The sequence below is a fragment of the Cheilinus undulatus genome, linkage group 23 (genome assembly GCF_018320785.1).
Source record: "Cheilinus undulatus linkage group 23, ASM1832078v1, whole genome shotgun sequence".
NCBI lineage: Eukaryota > Metazoa > Chordata > Actinopteri > Labriformes > Labridae > Cheilinus > Cheilinus undulatus.
Genome location: NC_054887.1, coordinates 16,927,253 through 16,944,786, shown reverse-complemented (window position 1 = coordinate 16,944,786; position 17,534 = coordinate 16,927,253). Strand labels below are relative to the sequence as shown.

Sequence of the window (17,534 nt, the reverse complement as noted above, 5' to 3'; positions counted from 1 at the left end):
TTTTGATATTCAGCTTATAATGCAATTCAAATGTGTACACATTTTTGACAGCAATGCATCATTTCTTTCCCATGTTAGTCCTGCAGCTCTAGTTTATCATAAGTCCATGTAGATTTTAAAAGTATTTCTTCCATCACTTGTAGGGAATATTTGCTGACTACGTCAAAGGCCACAGTCAAAAAAGCTGCTCACAAACAGCTTAAAAAAGAACATACTCTCACCAGCAGAAACAGAAAACTGGAAGGCAAACGCTTATGTTTAAGCTTTTAAATGGCAAGAAGCAACAATGAAGCATTCTGATCTTACAACTTATTCCATGAGTTACCATGATAATTTCAATGTCATCCTTCTGTAGAACGTGCATGCCAAGATATGCCTGATTATGTCCTAATATTACACGTCAAACATAAATGTGACATAGGAAAGCATAAAAACCCCCTGAGAGTCTGCAAAGTGACTGAACAAGGTGAGGTATTGGTCTTTTTACCCAGGTGGGATAGAGACACACCTGCCACATGCAGCATCACACACATATACGGTACACCCCTGGGACTACACAAAACCGCTCAAATGAACATCGGAAACACATACTCTCTGCTGCTCATTAATAAATAAAGACTGAACATATTTCTTTCACATCATGTATCATCACATTTCTGTGTGTGTGTTTAACAGGTTCTTGGCACATTATCACTCAAGCTGATGCTAAAAACAATGAAAATCAATACAGTAAATGACATCTACTATTCTCTGTCACTGAAAACTGCACATGCACACATAGACTGAATATCTATCTTCATATGAACACAGTGCTTTCATCGTATATCAATATTCAGGGCCTGTAGCTCTTCATGTAAACATGGGATGATAGATGGACACACAGGAAGGTGTGTGTGGTCAATGGTGTGACTAGCTCACCATGTTAGATCCCATCTGTTCTCAATCCCAGATACTCACTCTGTCTCTTTTTTACACACACAGCACTCATTCATGCACACACACTCTCACACTGTCACTTTCTAACCCTCAGTCGTATCTCAACATCTCTTTCTCTGTCTGTGCTATCTTCTCTCCTCTCCCCAAGTCTCCTATCCCTTCTGAGGACATTTTTGTGAGTCTGTGCGTGTGAGTGAACTAGTCTATGCAAAGTGTTCTGGGCAGCAGGGACAAACTGCCCTCATTCATCTTCCCAGAGGAGGATCCATCCATGGAGAAGAGAGAGAGACAGAGGCAGAGCAATGAGAGAGCAAGTGACTGGATTTTTACATCTTTACAAACAGGAAAATTGTTCGCTCTGTTTGAGATTTTAATCACATGCATACATCATTTTGCTGCATCATTTACATCTAATGGTGTGGGTTATCACATATGTAGGTTTCAAGCTGACTCAGCAGGATCAAGCATTAATGCAGTTTCTCATTTCTTCAATTAAAACTCTGTTATTGTAGAAACTGTACCTGATATTAGTGATGCAGATAAGGGAAAAAAATCCAGGACAGTAATTAGAAGTTTGCATGATCTGACAACCAACTGATTAAATGTTGCCACACTTGCTAGTTAGCACCAGAATAACTTGCCTGTTACCCTTAATAGACAGTAATGTGCATTAGTTTTAGGCATGCAGGGCACTAAGGATTCATCAAATCAACCAGGACAGGGGGATAGGGTGGTCACAGTCAAGCTCGATACATGTCAACATGGCAGCCTTTGTCCAGGCCTTTCCACACCTGGAAATATACCCAAGATAGCCGTTGGTTTTCAGGCCTTGGGACATCCAGGGAACAACAAGTGGCACGTGGCAATACTACAACCAATCTGGACAGTAGCCTACCTTAGGGCATGCTTACTGGCCACATCCACCCCTTACGTCGACCTAAAAGTGTGGACTTTGTTTTTTTTTTCCCAACAATTATTTTCTCATGCCCCTGGTAATATGCAAGGACATCAAGAGGGGTTGTGTCAATCCTTCTTCCTGCCCAATAGTGCCCTACGCCTTACTTCAAACTCAAATTTTGGCCCAAACATGCCTCAAAATTCTGCACAGTACTGTTTATATTTTCTAGGGCTGTCAAAAGATGTTTTTTTAAAATCAAGATTGATCAAAGAATTTCTGAAGTTAATTGTGATTAATCACATCCTCTAATCGCATTTTAAAATTCCACTATTTTTCATTGATAGCATTTTTTGGAATTTTATACCATTTTAGAGTAGGTATAATTGATTTCCTGTTTGGATACGGACCTGCTTTTATGGGAAGATTTTAACATGAACTTAACCACCAAAAAAGGTAAATGTTTGACATCATGAGGTACAAATGACTATTAACTTGTCAGTTGAGCTGTTTGAGTTTCTTAAAGTGAAATAAGACATTAAGGAACAGTGAGGAGCTTATTTTACATCACTGTGGCGTAGCCAAAGTGTTGAAAGGGACAATAAATCATGCAATCAAAAAAATGAGTGCACTAATTGTGGACCTTAGTTAACTGCAATTTATGTGATAAATCTTAAAAGCCCTAATGTTTTTTATTAGTCTATGCTCACAGTGCCAGTTAAATGTTGTGATGCTTTTATAACTGCAGGAACTTTCCCCAATTACAAGAGACCTTTTGAGAAACTGTATGCTTTTTGACTACAGGGTCTAAATTTAGTTATGGGGTAGAAAACTGACTCTGCAAATGACTCTCGAACCCACATTATTTGCATTCTAATGGCTGTCAAACATTTCTCTCTGGCCCTAATTAGCTTTGGAGCCTTAACTTTAACCTTAACCACGTCTAGTTGCCCTGTTTAGATCAAATTTTAGATAACCGGGAAAATCTACACAAACATTTGATAAGGTTATGATTATATATTACAGATCATAAAGACACTGTCTGTGCCCCTAAACCAGGTCCCTACATAACAATACATCCAAATATAATGAAAAGGGGTGTAGACCACAAAAAAATCGAATTAAAAGTTAAACTACTAACAAAATTTTGTGCTAAAAATCTGAAAACTACATTTGGTCTGTTTAATAATATATTGTTTAATAAAAGGTCCTTGGCATCTTAATTCTTTAGAAGTACAAGATCTGATTGGACATAATCATATGGGTTTACCTGAAACCTGGATGTAACAGGATGCCTGATTTGCATAATCATCTTAGGATGCAGACAACAGTGGGCCACAGAAAGCATGTAGTTACTTGAAGAGAAGTCTCCATAACTAAAAGCGCCAGGTACTTTGGATGCAAAAGCACCTATTGTGGGCTGTAGGAGCAGCACAAGTTAACTGGCATACAACAACTTGACTGGAGGAATCTGTTATCACATTCAGCATAGGTACGTGGATGTTAACCTGCAAAGAGGACCATGGGCTGGTGGTTCTAGTACTTCTAATGTAAGCCACACTTAGCAAACCAATTCAGCATAATTTAATCACAGAGGGCTACACAAAGCGGCAAATATTACTGGGGAATTAAAATAGATGTCAGTTATGTAATTGAGAATACAATGAACTGGGTCAAATGGCAAGTAACGAGACTACACTTTAATTTTGGGCAGTGTTAAATAAAATGCACTCAATTTTAACTGTTCTTAGTGTTTTCTCACCTTTATACTTGTTAAATAGTCTACTCAGAATATTATTTGCTTTCAATTGATGTGGAAATTTGTTGCTAAGAACATCCCTAATCAATATGGTGATATGACATTTTACAAAATTGTTTCAATTTGGGTGGCCACATGCTGTATCAGTTCTTGTGTTTATGTGCTAATATCTCAGGCATAGCTGATGTGTTCTGCCACACTGATTGGCCCAGGGGACCACAGCGCTAACAGGTAAAAACAAGTGAAGGTTACAGATTAGCCGCAGGGGTAATATGCCTTATTTTCATGTAAATTGGCTTATTGCTCATTTAACCGTGTGAATTTCCTGCGATTCTCTGAAAGATTAGATAATCATTTTTTCTTCTCTCTCTCCCTTCTTCCCTGTGCAGTCATTAGTGTTTCTCAGAACGAGCCAAAGCGCTTTGTAGAGGATGAGCGAGCTGTATGCAGAATGCATGCTCTATCTTGGCATATTTAGTCTGCATCATTCATTCATTTATTGTCAATGTGAGCAAAGCTGAGCTCCAAAGTCTTTATGAAATAGTTCACAGGACATTTGGTACATACTGACAAGTTCAAAGATATAAATAGTAGACTAGACACATTTTTTAGTCTCTATGTCTCACCACCTCTCTTAAATTCGATCTGAGATCAGACCTCCAAGTCAAAGGGGCCAGTTCTCTGTTCTTCTTCCCTAGGAAATGTAGCTGCGTCCAGAGGAGGCTTGCTCCATGCATGGCTACCTCTCTCTGGAGGTGTTTTGTCGAGAGACGGGGTGTTAATTTGTGTGTGTAAATCTCTGTCAGAGGACAAGTACATGCATTCCTGAGGGTGTATACCACCAGTGTGTGTGTGCTTGCTGTGTGTATGTGATTGTGTACCCAGAGGCTATTAGCTGTAGTCTGACACATTGAGCTAATATCCAAACAGGTTTTAAACCTCACGAGAGTTCTCAGGCAGAGCAGCCAGACAATATCAACATCCTCTCACTCTGTCAGTCAGTCATTCACTCAATGACTATGAGGCACTGCAGCGTTATGGAGATGCTACTTATAGATCAAGCTTATGCACACCCACACATATAGTTATCCTCATAACTTCCAGGTTCACTGAGTATAAAAAACAATCAGACAGAGATGAGACAGGTGCTGTGGTAAATCACCTGATAGAAAGAATGCCCAGTGTTTGAAGGGTGAGGCTTAACTGCACTGGCCTCAGTTTGACCCATAACATTTGCTGCTCAATGTCCCTTCAGTTTCTTCCTTGATCATCTATTAAATTAAGTGTTTCCTTTTGAATAAACATAAAGCATCCCAAAATGAGAAAAAAATCAAAGAGAAAAAAAGTCCAGCTATCCGAAACAGCCTAACACAAACAGGAGGGAATTCAGGTAGTTGGGCTCAAATCTGGTATGTGTTTCTTCAACACATGTCATTGCTCACCCTCTCATCCCGGTCTCCATCTCTATCCACTGTCCTAACTCTCTGATTAAGGCAAAAAAGCCCCCAAATCAATCTTGAAAAAAGGTTTATGCAGAGATAATCTGTGTTAAACCAGTTACCATCAACTCTCAGCAAAGTTGCTAAGAGGCGGTAGTAACTGCAGAAGAATTTTCACCATAACTCTATGTATCTGTTTGCATTGGTGTTAGCAAGTATGTTGGCTTTTGTAATGAGGTGCCTCTGTGTAGAAAGTGTGCAATTTTGCCCTAAATAAATCCACACTGCTTTATTTAAGGATGTGCATACAGACACTACTTGCTATGTGTAGCACATTCAGGGTCATATTTATTCCTCTACATGTTTTTTTTAATTTCCACCCTGCACATACAAAAACAGTAAATATACTGAAATTTTTGAATTACTGTTTACTGTAATAAAAGGAAAAATCAACAAGATTTTCCTTAAAACAATGCGTAGACCTAAACTCAACCTACCTAAACTCAAATATTTCCCCTAAATGATCATTAATAAACCAGGAGAGTGTCTGCACTGATTCTAATCTCTTTATCTTACTTTGTTCTTATTTAGATCATTTTATGGGTGTCATTGCATGAGCAAGATTGTGAGACTGTCATCAGTTGTCAGGTCAGGACCAGGAGACATCGCAGTCTCTCTCCTCTGCTCTCTATCTGTCTGTAACAGACACATTAATTTGTGCTTCCTAAAGTGACGCCAAAGATACTTAATGAAAGATATTTGCGGACTGGTGATTGAGACAGTTAGCAAGGGTAGAGGCTGTAACAAGGGCAGAATGGAGAGAGGCATAATCCAGACTCTGCCTTCATGCCTGGGCAGAGGTTTTTGAATGTTTGTAACATTTTCTATCGTAACTGCTGTGAAACAATCAGGAAATAACAGCTTTTCTGTCTGTACCACTGCTACATTTTAGCAACAGGACTCTGGCACTCACTCTCGTTTGATTGCCTCTCTCTCTCTCTCTCTCTCTCTCTCTCTCTCTCTCTCTCTCTCTCTCCACTCACAACATCTTTGGATTGACATACAATCTGGGTTTTCTTAAAAACTTCAGCATTTTTTTGTACAATCAATCATAAAAATGACAGATATTGTATCGTTTCAAGCATGCAGTATTGGAAAAATATTAAAGTGCTGAAAATTTTGACCTTACTGGACAATATATTTTTGTCTCCTTTGCTTAGGTTTAGCTGTTCTAAAGCTGCACAGAACATTTGCAAATCAGGTCAACAGTCTTACTAGTCCTAAAAAAAGGAAACTGTCATCCTCAAGATAATCTTAAGGAAAAAGAATGATCACCCCATGTTTATGCAGACACACACTTTTGTACTCACGGTTTCTGGGTTTATCATCATCTATGCCATCGTCTTCATTCTCTGGGTCGATGTCTTCAGCCTGAGTGATCCAGTCTAAATAGCCCTGTAGTCACACAAATAGATATTTATTTCAGCTGTCTTTACTTCCTCACCCAAGTCACAGCTAAGATCAGGCCAAACTATGAAGGCAAACCATACTTATATCCATGCATAATGGCCTCTTTAACACAGACTACCAGAGCTTTAGTTGTTGTATAGTTGCAGTAATATCATATGGTTGTACAAATTCTTAAGGCACACCTAGACACACCATTTGTGAAACACTGATTTATTCATTTAGGCAAAGAAATATTGAAGAGACCTGACTTATTGTCAGTGTTGACATCTGTTTAAGACAAGGACTAGTAACAGTTACATTATCTTGATGACATGATTGTTAGAATATCTTACTGTGCTTTACCATCTTACGCATGTCTTATCAAAAGTTGCTTTGGCTCATTTCAGCTTCCTCACACAGATGGTATTTTAAATAAGATATCTTAATTCTTATGTAACTCTGTGACTACTGTGGCCTTGCTTCAATTAATTAGCCTAACGATAAAACTTTAAGATGTTTTTGTGACAGATGGAGGACTGGGGAGTTTGAAATTTGCAGCCTGACAGTAATATACGGTGAATTTGTGAAGCAGGCAAAGACTGTTACATCGTCTCTCAGATGAGGCCTAAATTAAATATGTACAAAGAGAGCGGCCTACCTTGAGGTCCTCTTCCAGTTGCTGTTTTTCTCTGAGTTTCTGGAAGTCACCACGTGCTTTTGCTTTCTCTCTCTCTTTAGAAAACTCTCTGGGAAGAGGGGACCAGAATGGAGGGATGTGGGGGTGGAGAGAAGAGGAGATAGAGAAAAAGACAGAACAGAAACAAAGAGAACCTGAACATCTGAGCAATTATAAAATAATGCTTCAAAATTCAGAAAATGATACAGCTCTTCAGAGTAGGAAGGAGGAAAAACCTGCTTAAGAGAAAAAAATAAAGGAAAGAGAAATTCTGCCAATGGAAAAGGTGTTAGTATGCAAATTCAAATGACAGAGCATCCAAACTAAAACATTGGAGCTGGATTCACATCGCAAATAATCAAAGTAATTTTGAGGCAGCCAACAGAGAGGTACAGTTCAGCTCAGTGCTGTTTTTGTTGGTAAACAAGGAAAAAAACATCAAACCTGATATGATCACTGGTAGGAATGTGAGCTGTAACGCCCCTACTGACTGACCAAAAGTTAAAAAAAAAAAAAGACAAAGACAATATTTCATAATTTGGTTTATTCTGTCCCAATGTGTGCATTTAAATTTCATCATACTCGACTATGCAAAAGCTATTCTAGTGAACTGGGTCCAAGCTGGTCTCTGTGACTCTCTGTGTGGGTTTTACAGGTTCAATGTGCCTGGTACAACCCTGGAGGGAGGGACACAAAGGGCACCCCTCACCAGCTGCACCACCTCAGCTCACTCCTGTCAAACTAAACCTTGCATCAAGGTCGACCTGCATCACTGAGCTCTTCACCTTTTGTCTGCTCTCTCTTTGTTTAGGTCATTGCAGAGGCTTGGAATTACAATATGTTTATTTTTAATACATCATAAGCTATTTTTCATTTAAATACTGGGCTGAATAAAGATGACATATGATTTAATGATCCTCTAACCAATTATTATGAAGTATTATTATTACTATGGTTTAATTTTGATTTCTTCAAGAAATGTTGGATTCTGAGGGTAAATTTGAAAAGAGGACAGAAACAAACGTGAATAAAGACAGCTAAAATCAGTATTAGGAGAGTGAGAAATATTAGAATATTATGATGACATTTAGTGAAATAACTTGGGAAGTGTCAGGATGAAAGAAAGAATTAAGGAACATTTGATTAAACGCTGCACTTGGGGAAGGTCAAAGTCAGGTTGGAGTCACAGGTGGGAATTATTCATTTGTATGAGAGCGGAAAGAGTACAGAGGTATAAAAATGTCAAATTCAAGGTCCTTTGATGACCAAATGTTGCTAGTTAAGTCCTGTGTCTACAGCTGCTGATTTCTGCAAACGTCATTTCAGCACTCAGCATCTGAGTGCTAAACCATCCTTGGTGTAAGCTGTTTGTTTTTGCTGCGCTGGCAGCCCTTTCCTTAAGTTCAACTATTGGAACAGCTGCCTGCTCATCAATGTCCCATTTTGCTCATTGACCAATCAGAACACTCGCAGAGGTGGGACTGGTGATACCAGCTTTGTGAACAACATCGGCAGAGGAGAACCGATCTAACATCTTTTTAGGAAACTAATATCACATTTAGAGCTGTAAAAATGTAAATTCTTCAAGTTTTCTTGGTGATATTTTCTTGAATGTTGGAAAATTGTAATCCCGCTGAGTTGATTAAAATCAACCACATGAATAATGCCAAAGAAAGCAGAAGGCAATTTTCGTACCCAATAACAATAAATGCTGTGAAAGTTGCTCTGAAACTGAGTTGGGCACTACCAGCACTAAAAGTCCTGTCTATGGACACAGGCCCTTATTCCCTGTTGTACCATACTCATAATTGGGGCTTTTAAATGATTAGTTTTTCCATTAAACCCCAGAATTTCTACAGTTAATTGTGATCCTTCTCTTTATCGTTTTATTTGAAAACTAGATTACTGAGAGGGGTCCGGCTGCAGACCATTCATCTCTGACAGCTACTCTCACACTGTTCATCTGAGACACCGTATATCTCTGAAAGGAAGTGCCATAGTTTGCTGGTACAACGTATTTCCAATTTTAGATATCTCTTTTAAATTCAACTTAATTCATAAACAAAGTCTGGCAGATATATTCATAAAATAACCACATTCTAAGCATTACAGATTAAGCAATATTTCACTAATAAAACAGAGAAAATGTAAGAGGTAATCTGGGATTTCATTATGTATAGACCCATTTTAGAAGTAGTTACACGAACGGTGGCTAACTTTAGCTTTGTTAGTTTTAGCAAACGCTTGCATGGCTACACTAGCTACGTAATTAACATAATTACATAAGCCAATATAGCTAAGTCAGCTTTGGCAACGTGAGCTTTAGCAAACTTAGACAATGCTAATACAGCCACACAAATAACAAATGTACTTCACTTATGAAACTGCTTTGTGAGCTTAATTTTAGCTATGTAGCTATGTTATCCAAATAGCTCTGTACATACGTAGCTTATGCTGCCAAGAGAGCTACATAAGCTTAATTTGTTACCTTGGAATGTTTTCATGGAGACCAGACTTTTTGCTCTGCGTTATTAAATGTTTTGTTTTTCAGCTCAGGTTTTTGACTTTTAACTTTTGGTGTCCTAACCCCTAACTTAACCTGTGCCCTAAACCCTAACGAGAAGTTCAATCTGATTAATTATGAAAGTTATAGTGTGTATTTTGAGATATATAGCATCTCAGATAAACGGTCTGTGGAAGTGGCTGTCAGAGATGAACTGTCTGCAGCTAGGCTGTCTTGCCATTATTTACATTTAAAACTTTTTTGTTTTATTTTGGATTTTGGTACTTTTGTTGACTAGGGTTAGTTGACTTCCTGTTTGGACACAGACCTGATTTTATTGGAAAGAAAATAAAGAACTTGAGTAGATCAAAGATGATCACATTAACTGTGTAAGATGGCGTTGTAATAGCCGAGGCCTTTTACAGCAGCTCTTTTGTTTACACCACTCTTGCTGCTGTAAATTTTGGAATTTCTCCTTGTGGGACCAATAAAGGAATACCTTGGAACGTGTGGATTAAAAAGACAATAGGAAAGGGAAATGTTTAATAGCACTAAGGTGCAGATGACAAACTCCGAGGCACTGCTCTGCCTTTCCATTGTTCATTATACCATCTTTCTGTATTAAATCCCTTTTTATCCTCTCTATTCCTCCTATTTACATGATACATTAAATCCATACAGTCACACCTGATGTGTCTGTCACTCCATCCATCGCTCTGGGTCTTCTGCCCAGTCATTACTTATTATGCCAATCAAAGTCCCACACACTCTCCATGGAGGAGGTGGTTGGTAAAAGGTCAGGCTGTGTAGTGAGCTGACAGCATCATTAGTCAGACAAAGAGCCAGACAGACGAACCCTCCCAAAAGCTGTTTGGACCAGATATACTTCTTTATTTTTTTCCCACGATGCCTCTGAGGTCATCTCACTGCGGGGGTTAAGGCTAAAATTCAGGTCAGCCAGTTGAAGGTGAAACACTTCACACCTTGTAACCTGTTCCACCCACAGAATATGAAGAGACATACTGTATGTTAAAATCTGACTACTAACTGCTACTGTGAGCACTTTGTAGTCACTTTAAAGCTGCTTTTTCAGGGACTTCACACTTTTGTGTCCCCTGTAATGTAAATGTTTTCAGATTAAAAAATCATACTCTTCTTGCTTTTACCAATCTAACATGTCATTTTTCTCTTGGCATTTGCTGGTGCAAATGCATTAAAGGCACTTTTAGCATTGGGGTGTTAATTGCTTGAACTGACACCTTACCTATGGGAGCCTTTACATACATTAAAATAACTATATAGAAATATATGATTATTATGCTAATCGTCTTATTTGCTTTACTAGGTCCTATAGGGGTGTCAGTATTTTTTCAAGCTGTATCAAAACCAACTAAAACCCCAACACACAAATAACTATCTCAATATTTATTTGTGAAGGACTTTGAAGGAAATTTGACGAATGTAACCCACAATTTCCACAGACCATGTCCAAAGCATTTCAACTTTGATATTTTTCCTTTTTTTTTTCCTTTTACCATGAGTGAATACATTGAGCAATTACAATGTTTAAATTTGTGAAAATGATGTGTGGTTTCATATAAAATCACAAGGTTTTCTACCTTAAAGATCATCTTCTTTTCATCCATGGCATCCTACTATCTCTAGGACCCTCTGAAGGACTGATGACTTGTGTCTTGTGCCACCAGATGTGACATGGTATTTATATTGTGATAAGATTTACACTCCTGAGTCAATAAATGTGCTGATCTGTTTGTTCTTGTTCCCGTTTTGGTTGATCCGCTCAAGCTGACGGGTGCATGCTAGAAGCAATCTCCACTCAAAATAGACTCAGTGTGCATCTTAAGTGGAGCAGACCATACTGGCACTTCTGGTATGTGTAGCTGGATTCTGGTGCAGGCTGTGGAAATTCAAGGACTGACTAGAGAGAGGGTGCTTTGCTCTGAAGCGAGCAGCGATGTAACGCTGCACAAACTATGTGGATATTGCGGGTAAGCATGATGACAAGGTTAAAGAAAACTTTCCAGTGGTTTCCAAAATCCTTATTTCAACTATTATCTGCAAAGGATTTGTCATCTTCATTCTTGTCTATAACGAGAGCTTTCACGTGCTGTAATAAGAAACTCTGTCCACTGGTTTCACTTTACTGTGACAACAAAAGTGTTTTGTGCAATCATGGCAGAGTTCAGTGCTGTGCATTTTATGACAAGAGTAGTGCTTTTCTATAGAAGCAGAACTATGTTTGGAGAGAGGGAGACCTTTAATATTGTCACACCAAGTGGCAATAACCAAAAGGTCTGCAAGGTAGAGGATGGCCTTTTTTGTGTTTAAGTTCACAGGATGCTTGAGTACAAAAGTTTAATTGCAGCCAGATATAGGGGAAAACACATACAACTTAGCTCTGGAGAGATTCATATGAAATACTCAACTAAATATTAATGAGTAAATAAATCTAAATGTGAAGCTGAGTTTAATTTCTCCTTTTCCCACATGTGCTGATATTTATTATATCACAAAAATATATTTCTGTGCTACTGTACATGCAACCTTAACCACTTTCAATTATGCAAAGCAGAAATAAAGATTTGCCCTGAGCAGAAACAAACAGCAAAGTCTTCTGAGAACATCACAAAGGAAATGAAGGAGAGAGTTGAGTTAGTCTGAAGGAACCTTTAACCTGGCCCTTACCCGCTCAATACCCCCAGAACCAAGTTAAGCACAAAGAAGGATCCGATGATGATCAAGGTGACAAAATACACCCAGGGCCACCTGTACCCTACTGCATCATTCACCTGAGTGGAGACATGGAAGCACGGAGGATGGAGAATAGGAGAATGGGAAGAGGAGGAAAAGAAGGGCAAGTTGCCAGAGCAAAGGGAAGGAGGTGGAGCTTTAGTGAAAGTTTCCAAATGATGGAATTGTTTGCTTAAGAAGAAATTATGGTATCCAACACCACTCAAGTGGATACATAGATTTAGCTGACATAGTATTAAACTGTGACACTGTCAAAAGGCCAAGGAAGAACAGGGAAGGTTTCCAGTTGAACCAATGGAAATAAAATCTCATTTAATGCATTATAACTGTGAAGAGAAAGAATTCTAGTTAGACAGTTCAACAGGCTGTGCAGCAAGACTCCCATGGATTGGGCAAAATTACAGAGCATATGACAAATTATCTTTCTGAATGCCTTTGGTTTCCCAGAAAAATATCCATCTACATTAGGGATGCACAATTACATCAGTCTATGATTGGTATCCACTGATATTCGCCCTTTTGACGGACATAAGCCCACTGGCATAACATGGCATGAACCATTGCCATTAGTGGATGCTTATCTGTGGTGTTGTATCAATTTATTGTTGGCCCCTCGCTGCTTATTGGGCAGAAAAAGTGATATGCTGGACAAATATTGATCTGATTTTATTGTTAAACTCGGGAGAAAATGTTGGCATTAAAGGAGCCCACACAAAAAGAAGTGATCAAAAACATGCCATCAGTATGGTTTATCAGTAGTTTTATATGCAGTATAGTAGAAATAGATGTTTTTTGAGTTGTAACTGATACTAAAATTGTTCTTGACCTTTTGTCGTTGTATTAAAAAGACGTATGAATTTTCATGTTGTAAACACTTCGTTTTTAAAGATTATTTTTAGCTACTTAGTACTGTTCTAGTGCATGCTCACAGTAATTGAGGTGTCCTATTCGGAGCAGCTGTTCGATACGCTGCTTCCCTCCTAAATGCCATGTTTCCTCCAGACTCCACTCTGTCCTCAAAAGAACCTTTTTTCTGCTTTTGTGTTTAGCCTGTTGTGTGAGGTTTTTCTAGTGTTCAACCTCCATGGCTGACCTGAGGGGTGAATTATTAATACCCCAGTGTGTCCCTACAGGCCGAGCGGTGCTTGTACTGAACCAGCGTGACTTGGCAGAGTGGGGTAAAACAGCACCCAAACTTGCCCGCTGGAGCTGCATTTACTGAACCAAAAACATTCAGACAAACACACGGGGCCTCGTCATATGCCCCATGAAACAACAATGTATGCAAACCTTCACAACTGTACCCACACAACATAGAAGTTTAAATGCTTGAATGTTTAAATTGCATAAAAATAAAACTGTGCTGGCTAGAAGCAGACAATGAATGAAGTCTGGCAGGTTTGTGTTTGTGTTTGTGCATGTTTGTGTGTCCACCTGTCGATCAGACATATTGTGACGGGATGTGGCCCTGTGAGGTCAACTGGCATGAACCTCAGAGTAAGACAGAAGCTGCGTCACTGCTTCTCCTGTGTGTGTCTGTGTGTCTTTCCAACTTGTGAGAAAGGATTGATTGAGTGGAACAGAAAGCAGAGAGGGCAGGAAATTTTGCTCAGTTCAGTGATCGTCAGCTCATCGTTCCTCGACTGCGGGGAGAGGACAATGAACTTTGCTGTACTTTTACTGTTTGGCTTCAGATGCCGTCATCCTCTTCTTATTTGTGTTTAATTTTCTCTGTGCATCACTTAAATGGATCAAGCAAATGTGCCCAAAGATGCCAAATCAGGCATTTTTGTCAGCAAAGCTCTATTTGCATTAATCTTATGATCTTTCATACATATTTTAGCTAGGACACAATATCAATTTGCTGTGTCCTCTTCTTCTATAGTAGCCCTACTTCAGTGTTCAGCAAAGCTTTGGAGTGCAACTATTTGATCAAAATCCTGAGGACTAACAACGGGCAAGAGTCTTAATGATAACGACAGGGATGCAAATAAGAAGTGCCTAACAATAAAGCTTTTCAAATTCACAATAACACAAAACCTCATGGTTTTATGCTGTTCAAAGTCAACTTTAAGTTGTTCAGGGAGTCTTGCTGCATGGTCAACATCACATGTCAACACTACACATAGTAAAGACAGGTCACAAACAACACACTCACAGGCATTTTTCCACACATGACAACAGCACAAGCTCTTACCCGCTCAACACCCCCAGAACGAGATTGAGAACGAAAAAGGAGCCGAAGATGACGAGAGAGACAAAATAGACCCATGGCAGCTCATAGCCCATAGCATCCTGCATCTGAGAGAGACAAGAGACAGGAGGAGGAGAAAGGAAAGGGATTAACAGAAGTGAAGGATACAAAAATGTGTTAAAAAGTAAAGGAAAAGACATGAGGAAGGAAACAAGAACAGAGCAGTGCATGTTAAGAAGAGCAGGACACAAACCTAGCTAAGCAGCAGAGGCAGTATTGTGCACCTGTGTGTCCAAAAAAGCCTTTTTCTGAATGGTGGCGAGCAAGTGCTTGAGGTTCCATGATTTAAAGCATACTAAACAACACTAAACTGCTTTTGTAACTTATTTCAGCATTTATTTAACGAGTAACAAAATCCCTCAGAAACCTTTTTTGAAGAGGTAACACGGAAACAAATTTAGATTGACTCTACACAAACTTTATTCTGTTCAACAGGATTAACGGCATGTAAAATCGTTTAGAAAATCCTCCTAAAGTCAATTACAACAACCTATTTCAGGATAGCTGCAAAATGTGCTGCACACTCACATTGACAAGTTGTGCCGATAATTTCATTATAACATTATTAACAGAAATAGCAGAGTATAAACCTGCATGTAAATTCAATTGCTGAGATTTTACAAGACAACTTAAAAAAAAGAATAAAGTGCAGTGACAGTCATATTAATTCATACATTCTAAGACAGAAAAAAAAACAAAAGAAAAAAATGGAAATAGAAAGATTGAGGATTCATTTCATAAGAAAGCAGCGGATGTTTGCTATCATTAATTTATAACCACAAAAACATGGAGCTTGATGTTTTCCTTCTAAATGGTGATTTGTATTATGAGATCTAATAAAAAGTCACCAAAACGCTGAATTTTCTTGAATGGTGTCTGCATGCAGGAGGTTTCAGGAGACAGGACAGCTGAAGGAGGGGTGCAGAGCTTGTAAGATTATGCAGCAATCAACTCTCACACGCCCAAACACTCAGGGAAACACACACTTTTAGTTTAGATCAGTGGTTCTTAACTGGTCTAGCCTCAGGACCCACAACTATCAACTTAATGAGAAATCATGTCCCACATTTCCCCAAATTTTTCACCATTTAGATGTATTCAGTAAAAAATGTTTGGATCCCAGGTGGAACAGGCAAGTTAAAAAGTGGATCATTATAGAAGAGAACATGCATGCATATGAATATTTTTTTTTCCTGTTTTCCGCGATAATGTACAATATGGTTGTTTATGAAAGATCTCTCGAAAATGTATACTTTTTTTTATAGTAAAACCAGCTTTGTTATCCTAAAACAAGTAAGTTGAGATCACAAGAAAACAACCAAAAGAAACTTGTCATCAATGCAGTGGGTAAAACCAGGACTACTGCCTGGTGGTTATATGCTTCCACTGGGTATCCCATTGCTGAACAGTGAATCTACAGCAGTAATCATCACCTCGTGGCCCGGTGGCCTGATATGGCCCCCCTAAAGCTTCCCATCCAGCTCTCAAAAGACTAAAGGGTATACATGGTGTCTTTTGTCTTTATAGCCCTTAAGCTTTTAAATCAACCCCAAAAATGAATAAATATTTAAACAGTTTTATCAGAATTACTTATATTTGACCCCTTTTTTACAGAAATCCACCTGTCAGACATTGTTAGTAAATCTGTTGCATGATAAACATACTCATCATTCAAGTTTTTTGTCAACTTTCAACTTCTTGTTTCTGGAGAGCACAATTTTCCATAACTGAGATTCAAAAGAAAAGACCCATTTTTCCTGCATGTTTCACATCAATCAGGACTCGCCAGCGGGGTGTCAATCCCAGTGATTGACAACATGGCAACCCCAGAAATATGGTGCTAAAATATCTCAATCACTTCCTTGTGTCTGGCTGCAGTATAGGTAGGGGCTGAACTCATTATTAAGGCCTTTAAATTGAATCATTCAAATATTAATACAATAACAGTTCATCAGACCAATACAGTTATCTGATTTTGTTCATTTGAAAGTCTGGCCCCCAATGTTTCTGTCAAAACAATATCATTTACATATGTAGTCAATGACCCCTGATCTACAGTGCTGATTGGAGAAGAACTCTTTTTTCTGTGCAACTGTAGAAAGATTACTGTCAAGGACTGGCTGTAAGGCCCAACAATCTTGACCTTTGACTTCCAAAATCGAATAAGTCTATCCTAGAGTCAGAGCAGACATTTGTGCAAAGTTTGAAAAAAATTCCACAAAATGTTCTAAGAAGTCATGTTCACAAGAAATGTTTAGAAAGCAAGGGATGAACATGATGCCCAATAACCCTGACCTTTGACCTCAAAATCGAATCAGTTCATTCTTGAGCCAGGGTGAACATTCATGACAAGTTTGAAGAAAATCTACCAAAGCATTCTTGAAATATCATGTTCACAAGAATGGCCTTTTTTGTCTTTTTGTCACATGTTTTGTCATATATTAACGGCTTCCTGTAAACAACTCCTTCATCTACTTTTGGGCACCTTCCCACCATTTGAGAATCATTGTTCTAGGTTTGTTTAACCTGTCTTTCTTTTTCCTGTCTTCATTAAACACATAAAGGTGCCAACCAGTACTATCTACTTTCACTGTACTGAAGCAGAATTTATGCAGTAATGTAGTTGAAATGTAATGTTTAAAATAATCCTAACAGGTTACTTATGCGTTTGAGATTAATAATTTACTTCTGGTGGAGACCAATGTGTGTGAGCACATACAGTACCTTTCTAAAACTATCACCTTAAATGCAGCCCTGCTTGCTTGGTGAGCGTTGATTGCACGTTCATCATGTCTAATCATCATCATCACGCCTCATACAGTATGTCTCATGATGACAAAGTTAGACATAT

The 17,534-nt window shown here is 38.6% G+C and overlaps 1 protein-coding gene across 5 annotated transcripts in view; it reads right to left on the bottom strand.

Annotated features, from left to right (window-relative positions):
- The window catches only part of cacna1c (calcium channel, voltage-dependent, L type, alpha 1C subunit), a 285,780-nt gene that overhangs the window by 75,517 nt on the left and 192,729 nt on the right, over positions 1-17,534 (bottom strand). For 2 of the 5 annotated variants that reach the window (XM_041781270.1, XM_041781272.1), the window contains exons 8-10: positions 14,627-14,730; positions 7,137-7,224; positions 6,400-6,484 (exon numbers count right to left, since the gene is read on the bottom strand). In XM_041781270.1, the coding sequence (XP_041637204.1) occupies positions 6,400-6,484; positions 7,137-7,224; positions 14,627-14,730 (277 nt within the window). Of the gene's footprint in view, positions 1-6,399; positions 6,485-7,136; positions 7,225-12,363; positions 12,468-14,626; positions 14,731-17,534 lie in introns of all 5 variants that reach the window. The other 3 variants (XM_041781269.1, XM_041781273.1, XM_041781274.1) reach the window with 2 other exon arrangements.